This window comes from Crocuta crocuta, unplaced genomic scaffold (genome assembly GCF_008692635.1).
Source record: "Crocuta crocuta isolate KB4526 unplaced genomic scaffold, BGI_CrCroc_1.0 scaffold253, whole genome shotgun sequence".
In the NCBI taxonomy this organism is placed as follows: domain Eukaryota; kingdom Metazoa; phylum Chordata; class Mammalia; order Carnivora; family Hyaenidae; genus Crocuta; species Crocuta crocuta.
In genome coordinates this window covers 3,059,180-3,069,680 of record NW_027529451.1, presented here as the reverse complement: position 1 = coordinate 3,069,680, position 10,501 = coordinate 3,059,180, and the positions used below count along the sequence as shown (strand labels likewise).

The following is a 10,501-nucleotide window of genomic DNA, read 5'->3' as shown; positions in this document are numbered from 1 at the left end:
AACGTTGTGGAAGGGACCAGAGCAGGTGAAATATTAAAGAGTCGTTTGACCTAGACTCTTTGACCCTGTAGGTCCTCATACGGGGACTATTTTGCCATCCAGAAAACACCTGGCAAGGTCTAGAGACATTTTTGGTTGTCCCAATTAGAGAAGGGGGTGCTATTGGAATCTAGTGGGTAAAGATGAGGGTGCCACCAAGCATCCTGTAATATACAGGTCAGGCTGCCTTTCCCCCTGCAAAGAATTATCCTGTCCAAAATGTCAATAGTGGCAGGGTTGAAAAATTCTGACACAGGGGCGCCTGGGTGGCTTCGTCGGTTAAGCGTCTGACTTTCGCTTAGGTCATGATCTCGCGGTTCGTGGGTTCGAGCCCTGCGTCGGGCTCTGTGCTGACTGCCAGCTCAGAGCCTGGAGCCTGTTTCAGAGTCTGTGACTCCCTCTCTCTCTGACCCTCCCCTGCTCACGCTCTCTCTCTGTCTCTCTCAGAAATAAATAAAAAACATTAAAAAAAAATTCTGACACAGATAAAGGGTAACTGGGTATTGATATATATCGACATACATATTGATAAATATTGATATATTTTATTTCTCCATTTATGATTGTCTATAACATTTTTAAAAATCAGTGTTTAATTACAAATGATTTGTCCTACATGCCAGCAATACAAAGTGTTGCGTTAGTACCCCCAAAACCAAAGGAATTGGTGAGTCCAATACGTCTTTTCTCAACTTTCCATTCTTGTGCCTTCAGTGGAACATAATTGAGGTCAAATTCTGGTTCTGTACAATCCAGGTTTAAAGTAGGTGGTAGCTTTTGATAATAACAAGCCAGCGCAGTAAAAGCTGCCTCAACTGCCCCTGCAGCTCCCAACAGATGTCCCGTGGCTCCCTTAGTTGAAGAAACCGCAAGGGCCTGTGTCTGGTCTTTGAAAAGACGTTTGATAGCTTTGTTCTCAGCAGCATCTCCCAGTGGTGTGGAAGTAGCATGTGCATTGACGTAAGATATCTCTTCAGGTTGTACACTTGCATCTTTTATGGCTGCAGCCATACATCTAATAAAATAAGAGACAGAAATGATCAGAACGACGTTTAATTTGAACACAGGAGTACTATATGGCTTATGAGAAAGAAATATACATTTATACAGGATGAAGAGAATCTTCATACCTGTATCTGTACTATTACTTTGATGCTTCAAATAACCTTTCAAGGGGTGCATGGGTGGCTCAGTCGGTTGAACGTTCAACTTGATTTCAACTCAGGTCATGATCTCATGGGTCCTGGAATAGAGCCCTGCGTCAGGCTCTATTAGGGATTCTCTCTCTCTCTTACTCTCTTCCCCTACCCCGCTCACCCTCTCTCTCTCTAAATAAATAGACATTTTTTAAAAATAACCTTTCAAAATTCTATTTAGGCTTTAAGAATTCTAAACAATGAATACAAAGCCGAGACCAAAAAAAAAAAAAACCCAAAAAATACAAAAATAAAGCATTTCTCTGGAAGAACCTTTGAAAATCTCAGGAATGTCAGCACCTTCGTTTTTAGTTCCTGATCTCTGGGTTGCATATATTTCCTTAAGAGGCAGCTTAGAGTGTAACTTGAAGAGTGATGAAAAGTTTCACCTAAATATAATTATTTTCTCATCTAGCTGGCTACTATGTTTGACATTTCTAGCACCAGTAACTAGTTACAAAACTTAAAAGCATAATTCAGTGGTCAGTAAACTATGGCTCTGGCCAGATACCTGTTTTTAGAAATATGACCCTTGAATAATATGGGTTTGAACTGTGCAGGTCCACTTGCGGATTTTTTACATACTGTTCTGTAAATGTATTTTCTCTTCCTTACGATTTCCTTAATAACATTTCTTGTCTCTAGCTTATCATAATGTAAGAATACAGTACATAATACATATACAGAATATGTGCTCATTCACTTTATGTTACCAATAAGGCTTTTTGTCAACAGTAGTCTATTAGTATTTAAGTTTTGAAGGAGTCAAAAGGTGTACATTGAATTTTTGACTACCTGGGGGTCAGTGCCCCTAACTCCTGTGTTGTTCAAAGGTCAGCTGCAGTTTCACTAGAGCATGCCCATTCACTTATGGCTGCTTTCACAGGAGAAGACAGAATTGAGTAATTGTAGGGGCGCCTGGGCGTCTCAGTCGGCTAAATGGCCAACCTCAGCTCAGGTCGTGATCTCACAGTTCGTGGGTTCGAGCCCTGCATCAGGCTCTGTGCTGACAGGTCAGAGCCTGGAGCCTGCTTCAGATTCTGTCTGCCCCTCTCTCTCTGCCCCTTCCCTGCTCATGCTCTATCAAAAGTAAACATTAAAAATATTATGGTCTATGCAGGGTAACCTATTAGCCAATGCATTCACAGGGATTTTTTTTTTTAACTTAACTATCTCTGGTGCAATGTCATCTTGCTTTTCAAATTGTGGCCCTCAGACCAGCAGCATCAGCATCAGCATCGTGGGAGACCGTTAGAAATGGAGAATCTCAAGCACTACCCTAGACCTAGAGTCAGAATCTTCATTTTAATATCCCTGAATGGTTACAAGTTAGGAAGTCATGATTTAGTAACAGCAGAACCCTGTTGAAATGGTGCAGAGACCAGACACAACTAGAAGAAAGGTTGGACTGTACTGAGTATGATGAAGGGCCGAAGAGGAGGACTGTGGGAGGGAGCACTCTCACAGTTAAGCATAATCAAAAGTATGAGAATTTGTCAAAGACACACATGGCCTTCCTTGAAACTTTACTGGCCTTATCTAAAAAATCCAATTTTTCTTAAGGATGTTTAAATGCTTTCAAATATTTCAAACATGTTGAAGCAGAGAATTCAAAACCATTTTGTTTAAAATGGAAAAACATCGAAGATACCGTATACCAAAGGAAGAAACTACAATTTCCCCTAATTTGAGATTCCAATACAACGTCTTATGTGAAGAAATGTTTTTAATAAAACAGCAAGTCTTTACCTTAAGGCACCTTCTCCTTCAGGATCAGGCGCAGTTATGTGACCAGCATCACCTGAGAGTCCGTAGCCCAAAATTTCTGCATAGATCCGGGCCCCTCGTTCAACAGCATGGTCATGCTCTTCCAGCACCAGCACAGCTGCACCTTCTCCCATTACAAAACCATCTCTCTCTGGGTGAAACGGTCGACATGCCAGCTTAGGATCAGAGTTTGTGCTCAGAGCACGGGCTCTGGAAAACCCAGCAAGAGATAAAGGGCTAATGCAAGAATCTGTACCTCCAGCCACCATCACATCAGCATCGCCATGGGCTATAAATCGAAAAGAGTCTCCCACAGCATGAGCTCCTGTGGTACAGGCTGTAGACACCGTATGATTAGGTCCCTTGAGTTTATAGCGAATGCTCACCTGCCCTGCTGCCATATTGACCAGAATCTTAGGGACAAAGAAAGGGCTGACTTTACTGTAACCTTTTGTCTGAAACATCAAAGCAGTGTCAGAAACAACTTCCAGAGGAACCATTCCCATGCCAATTGCAACACCAGTAGCCACTTGATCAGCTTCTGATTGAGGATGCCAGCCGGAATCTTTCATGGCCAACTCTGCAGCCCCAATGGCCATGATGGTGGGAGAAGACATGGACTTGATATCTGATCTCGACACAAAGTTTTGTTCGTTGAATTGACCTTCAGCACAACCTCTCGGCACAAAAGCAGCAACACTGCAAGGGATACTCTTATATTCTTCCCCGACCAGTGAAACAATTCCACTCTCTCCTCGGAGAAGACGATCCCATACCAGTTGAGTTCCAACACCAAGAGGAGTCACTAAGCCAATGCCTGTAATGACAACCCGCCTACGACTTCTGGATGTTGGCACAGTTCCGAAAAATCTTCTTTTACTTCCTATTAATTGCTGGCATAATCTTGAATGTAGAAGATGAGGGCTTGTAATTTTTAATAAATTTTGCAAGCAACTTGACATGGTTGAGATTCAGAGGATCAGAAACACATGCCTATAACGTCACAACATGACCAAGAGGTAATCACTGTTGTTTAAATAGCTTATAGGCCTAAGAACAACAGCAGAAACGTTCGTTCAGGTGCTGGGTATGAGCTGTTAATGGACACAAGGAAAATAATGTTAACATCATTTTAATTTATACTTATCAGACCAACTATTTGGGGTTCCCTTTTTTTGACTGTAAGTACCGTCACATTCCAAGACGAAGAGGTGAAACGATTCAATCAGTTCACCAAAATAGAATGACACTGGGTAAAACACAAAGGTATCACCAGCCTTTTATGGGCTGCAGAAAGGATCCTTTTTCGGGATTACGGAGGCCTTGTTCTAAATATTTCTCTTTTAAGTGGCACACACACACACACACACACACACACACACACACACAAACACTTCAGGGCCTATTGTCTGAGGTACGTGTAAGTGAACTTTATTGATCTTCAAAACATGGAGATAATCAGGGTTTTAATCAGGAGACGGGAAGTGAGGGGGCGTGGCCAACTCCCTCCTCCCCACCCCCGTCGCCCACTGTCTCTCAAGCACCACCACACACACACACACACAGAAGGCACGGCGAGAGGAAAAGTCAGGCGCAGACACACACACACACACACACACAGAAGGCACGGCGAGAGGAAAAGAAGTCAGGCGCAGATCCTCAGAGTCCCCTTTCCCGACCCAGCCCCCACCCGATCTGGCGGCGGAGAGGCGGAAGGAGAACGGTAGCAAGCAGCTGATACCTTCACCAGGCCTCGCGCCGGCCGCGCAGCCGCCCTCCGCATTCGCACGTCGGCGCATGCGCGCGCCCACGCACGCGCTGCGTATGAACTCGGGGGTTGGTGGCTGCCCGTTGCTCTTTCTCCGTCACCTTGACAGAGGTCAGATCGTGAGAGGTGGGGCCGCTCAGCTAGCTAGGGAGGAACCGCCCCTCTCTCGACTGGAAAGTAGCCAAGAACGCGCTGAGGTAGCTCTTTTACCCATGAAAAAAAAAAAAAAAAAGGACTTTTCCTTTTTTGGTAAAGATGATGTCCAAATATTTCCATCTTGTGGAAGAAAGGACATAGTCATATTCTACTGAAATCTTTGTAAAGAATTAAGGAAACTACAGTAGCCTCAAAGATGTCACTGTACCTCCCAAAGTTGTTTATAATAATAAAGTAGAACTAGTCCAAATGCCCAACATCTGGAAATGGGTTATTTTGCAGTACACCTAAAGGCTGTGTAGCCATTTAAAATAATTTTATAAGTGAATATTATCTTGAAAGTTGTTAAAAGTATGTTAGGAGAGAACAGGTTACAAAATGGCATATGTCCATTTAAAAGTATACACACACAAAAACACACACACACACATATATACAAATACAAAATAATTATATTTTCTGCAGTGAGTCACCTGGGTGGCTCAGTGGGTGGAGCATTTGACTTTGGCTCAGGTCATGATCTACCACTTTGTGAATTCAAGCCCCACATCAGGCTTGCTACTGTCAGCACAGAGCCTACTTCAGGTATATATATGGATCTGGGACAGGGCTCAAACTGCCACACAAATGTCTAGCAAAAACAGAAACAAGAAGGGGTACCTGGCTAGTTCAGTTGGCGGAGCATGCGACTCGATCTTGGGATGGGGAGTTTGAGCCCATTAGAGTAGAGATTATTCAAAAAAATTAATATAAAAAATTTAATAGAGACAAATATAGAGATTGTAGACATTTCTACGTTTCTACAAAATAGAATAACTTCCATTTACTCAGAGCTAGCTGTGAATCTATGAAAATAGAACATGAAATTTAGAAAAGCAAGAAATCAGGAAGATATTTATTTAGATGACCATCTGTTGTTCACATGCTATCCCAGGTGTAAGGTTTATGTCCTTTGTTTCTTTATTTTTTTAAGTTTATTTATTTATTTTGAGAGAGCACACTCAAGCAGGGAAGGGGCAGGGAAGAGGCGACCAGGGGCTCTCACGACCCGGAGATTACCACCTGAGCCAATATCAAGAGTCAGATGGGTGCTTAACCAACTGAGCATCCAATATGCATTTGAACCCAGCCATATTTGTGTCTTTCTGGACACCATCTCTCACAATGTTTGTTCCCAAGTGCTCTGCCTTCTTTCCCAGCTCTAGAGAAGAATTTTGACCAAGTACTGAATTTAAATCAGCTTGGAAATGTACTTTCCCTAAAATAGTTTAGAAAGGCCCAACATGACCTTGAGTCATCCTTGATCCTAGGCCTGATACTTCTTAGCATGACCTTCATTTATTAACTATAGAGTTAATTTGAGAGGGATTAAACAAACATGTGGTTAGAAAATAACTAAAACTCGGTTAGTAGAAATACACAAACTTGCTTTCCCTTTTCATTGCTTTACAGTATGTTTAAATTACAGTGGGAAAAGACCTACAATATATTCTTTGATGACAAACTCACATGAAACTGTTAATTTGCTGTTTTGTTTTTCTTATGTAATAGCATAAGATTATATTGGACGTAGACAAATTAAAATGTTGTAGAAAAGTAAAACCACCAAAAAGTCATTTCATTTTTATTTCTACCTCTTGTCTCCTTTCCTTTGGTTTGGAAAGGGTTAGGAATTTCTATGATAGTCCAATAGCTGTAATATGATCTAGTGCCACATTCCTGGCCGGTGATGTGGTAACCACTGCTGTAACCACTGCTGTAAACTCATTGGGACTTCCATGAAAGCAGGGCTCATGCTCATCTACTTCACTGCTTCACAGACCCTAACATAGTGTCTGGGATTTAGTAGCCACTTCATAAATATTTGATGAGTGACTGAATTACGAAATGAATGAACACATACACTTCTAGTGGTTAGTATATATGCACTGATTTGTGTTTTTTAGCAAACGACTTTTTTCTTTTCACGGTAATCTTTTTTTGTTTCATCCGCTCAGGGGTTGTCTGTATGTAAGATATTATCATTTGTTTGTCTTTCCTACTAGGTTAAAAATCTCTTATGTCCTCCATCTCAGACTGCTTTCTATACAACAGGTGCTCAATAAATAGTTGTCGGGTAATCATTTAATGCAATCACACAGTAATGAATCACCACACCAATTCCTGAAAGGCTTCAACCCCTCTCTGTGCTATAGTTTTTATTGAGGTCAATGTTTTCCTTTTTATGCCAAAACTGGCCGTGGGGAAATTTAATGGGCTATTTCTTTTTCTATTCTATTTAAGAATAGTGCCACCATGTGTCAACTCTAACAATGGTGTACTTAATAAAGCAGGAATCCTGAAAAAAAATCATTATTTGGAGAAAAAAATAAGCCAAATAAAAGAATAGAAAGTTCATGTTGATTTAATACTGGAACATCCATTAGTTGTGTGAAGTGATGGTGAGTATAAAGAGATTAAGAGTAGCTTACTATCTTCAACTTTTCTAAAGAAACTGAAAATTCTAAATATGTTCAACTTGACTTAGTGGAAAAAGCAGACGGGCAAAATAAGTCAGAGTCCTTTATAATAAATTCTCTTAACAGTCTCATAAATAGTAGTAACCAAGAGAGATTGTAGTTACTCAAGAACTTCAGCAGGAATACTGGTAAACAGTAATTTGGAAGGATTTTAGTTTCAGGTGATCTAAAATAAACAATAACTTACCGTATTACCCTTGAAATGATGATTTCTAGGATTTTCTAGACCAGGCATTATTATCACAGTATTAACTTCATGGTGTTGGTTTTCACACCGTTTGCATGTTCCCCATAAAGATGCCTGATGGCCATTATCTCCGTCAAAGGGCAAGCTAAGTTGATGCCATTTTATCCTTCCTGCTGCCCACACTCTCCTGCTTCAATTCTAGAGCATCTCCACTTTGGTGTTTTTTATATATATAGGGTTTCCTCCCAAGAATTTATTTGGAAAAAAAAAATACTATACAGTATGTAGTCATCTTATACTATTATAAGGATAAATAAATGTGAAAAAAACACCTCAAAATAAGGTGACTATAGTCTGTGGTAGAGACAGGTAGTTACAACTCCAGGCCCCCCTCCCTGCACCTTCCATCCTTTAGAGTGGTGGGTGCTACATGTCCAGCTGGGGACTAAATTTCCCAGCCTTCCCTCTTTTATCTAGGTGGGGCTTCATTTTCTCAATTATATGGTAGAGAAAATGCTATATTGGTAAAACCTTGGGTTTTGAGTAACTTGTTCTGTGAGTGTTCCGCAAGATGGGAAAACATTTCTAATCACTTTTAACTATAAAAGAGCGATGTCTTACAAATATGCAATAGGAGTACATGACACAGTCACATGATCACAACTGGTTCTCCTCTCTCTCTGTCCCCCTCTCTCTCTCTCTCTCTCTGGGATTGTGGGTGATCATCTCCCATGCTTAGTCTCAAGCCATGATGACCACCAACAAACTGATGGCTCTGCATTGCAATCAACAGCAAGAGGTTATGGAGGTGATCTCCTCTGCAGAAGGAGAAAAGGCAAAGGAATCCCCCACTTCAAATGAGAATAGGGAGATGTGTAAAATGTAGGAAACAGTGAAAAATTTTGCAGAAAAGCACCACCTGAAGAAGGCTGTAGCAGTGAGAGCAATGAATCTGCTTAATGACAACACAATATCAGATTTCCATGAAATCCTCAAAAGGAGGCAAAAGCAAGTGTCATTGGAAAGGTCCCTTGTTAAAGTTGCATGAAAAGAAAAGATTCCATTGAGCCAATAGATTAGCAGTGATTCTGTTACAGTGAAAGTTGTCCTACACAATAACCTTCCATCTCGTCTCCTTCACACCAGCCATGAAGGTTTTCAAAGGTAAGTGCTTTGAAATAAATTTATTTTTCTTTATCTTTTACATATTCTTTATTATTTTATATTAGATTACAGACTATTTTTGGGTTGTGGAACAAATGATCTGAGTTACCATTATTTCTTAGGGGGAAATTTGCTTTGATATACAAGTGCTTTGGATCACAGGCATGTTTGGGAAGGGATTATGCTTGCAAACCAAGGTTTTACTGTCCTTTTGGGCCCATGTGGTTAAGAAGCAGGTGTGCCTTCTTTTTTGCCCAAATTCTAACTAAATACAGAAGTCTCTGACGCCCTATGGCAGGAATAGCAAACTATAGGCCAGGAATAGCAAACTATAGGCCCAATCCAGGAGGCTGTTTTTGTAAAGAGAGTTTCATGCCCATTTAGAGTATTGTCCATAGAACTACAAGTGCAGAGACAGAATTAAAGAGTTGAAAACAGGGACCCTAAGAGACCCTAAGGCCACAAAGCCTTAAGCTTTTACAGTCTGGCCCTTTACAAAAAAGTTTGTTGACCTCTATTCTACAGGAGCCTGAGAGTCCAAATCATTATTACATGGAGGAAAGCTGCCCATTCACTAAAGTCACCTGATTTATAACTGTTCTGTGAGCAAGAAAGACATTTCTCTTGTGTTAGGTCACTGAAAATTTTAGTTACAGCTGCTAGGAACACACTATCAGTTCAGTTAAACACACGAGTCCTGGAAGCTGGTCCAAAAACCTACATATTTATTAAAAACTTTTCCACATATCTAGCAGGTGAATGGTAATTGAAGCAGATAGCATAACTCAAGGTCTTGCTCAGAAGTATTGGAAAAGAACTTCAAATTTAAAAAGCAAACAGAAGATAAGCATCAGCATTTAAAGAAGCTACTTATGCAAATAACTTACCTTAAACACATAACGTCAAGGGAAATATTTGTTGAGGTTTGGAAATGTATATCTGCAAAGAAGGAGGCCATTGGTAAAGTACACTTTCAAGGACATGGTGAGTCATAGAACGGATTAAATAAGTTAAGACTATCTTCTAAAAGGAATAAAGGAAATTAATCACATGATCTACCTGCAAAACAAACCCACAATACCTACCCACACTATATAAGATTCCTATTTTTAGTGTCTCTCCCCCTCCCCCATTTTATTCTATTCTCTTTTGTCGTTATTGCATTATGTGTTTTTGTATACGTGTATTGTATATGTGTTTTATACTGGTCACCGCACGGTAAATAGAGCCTACAACTCACTACGTTGAACCTGCGTTTTAGAAAGTTTACAGAACATCATACTCTTTGAGCTGCTATTTATGAAAAATGATTTTCAGTCATTCATCTAATTCTAAAACGAATCTATATACCAGAAACCCAGCAGAGTTTATAGCCACTTATTAGGTTTAGAACATTTGTTGCTACTTCTTGAGGTCTTTCATTCTTACGTATCTAGGAATGCCCGGCCTCTGACAGGAGGAAGCGGTGAGATGATTTTCGTTTGGGGGGAAAAGGCCTAGTTGTACGTATAGGGGATTACCCACCTTGGTGGCTCAATCGAAACCTACTGTGGGGCGCGGAAGGACCCGGGATTATGCGACACCTCGGCCAGCACAAGCCAACACCCGCTCCCTGGGCCACTCCTACCCGAAGCGCCAGTGCCCTGAAGCCCAAAGTACCCCGCCCCCAGTTTCTCACTGAAGCCCCCAGGCCCCGGCAACAACG

At 40.9% G+C, this 10,501-nt stretch overlaps 1 protein-coding gene across 3 annotated transcripts in view; it reads right to left on the bottom strand.

Moving 5' to 3' along the window:
- Positions 1-568: 568 nt before the first annotated feature.
- Positions 569-10,501, bottom strand: part of OXSM (3-oxoacyl-ACP synthase, mitochondrial) — a 10,435-nt gene continuing 502 nt past the window's right edge. The window contains exons 2-4 of one of the 3 annotated variants that reach the window (XM_077760729.1): positions 9,684-9,735; positions 2,985-4,096; positions 569-1,054 (exon numbers count right to left, since the gene is read on the bottom strand). In XM_077760729.1, coding sequence (XP_077616855.1) covers positions 652-1,054; positions 2,985-3,964 — 1,383 coding nt within the window. In that variant the 5' untranslated portion in view covers positions 3,965-4,096; positions 9,684-9,735 and the 3' untranslated portion in view covers positions 569-651. Of the gene's footprint in view, positions 1,055-2,984; positions 4,097-4,743; positions 4,806-9,683; positions 9,736-10,501 lie in introns of those variants that run through there. The other 2 variants (XM_077760728.1, XM_077760730.1) reach the window with 2 other exon arrangements.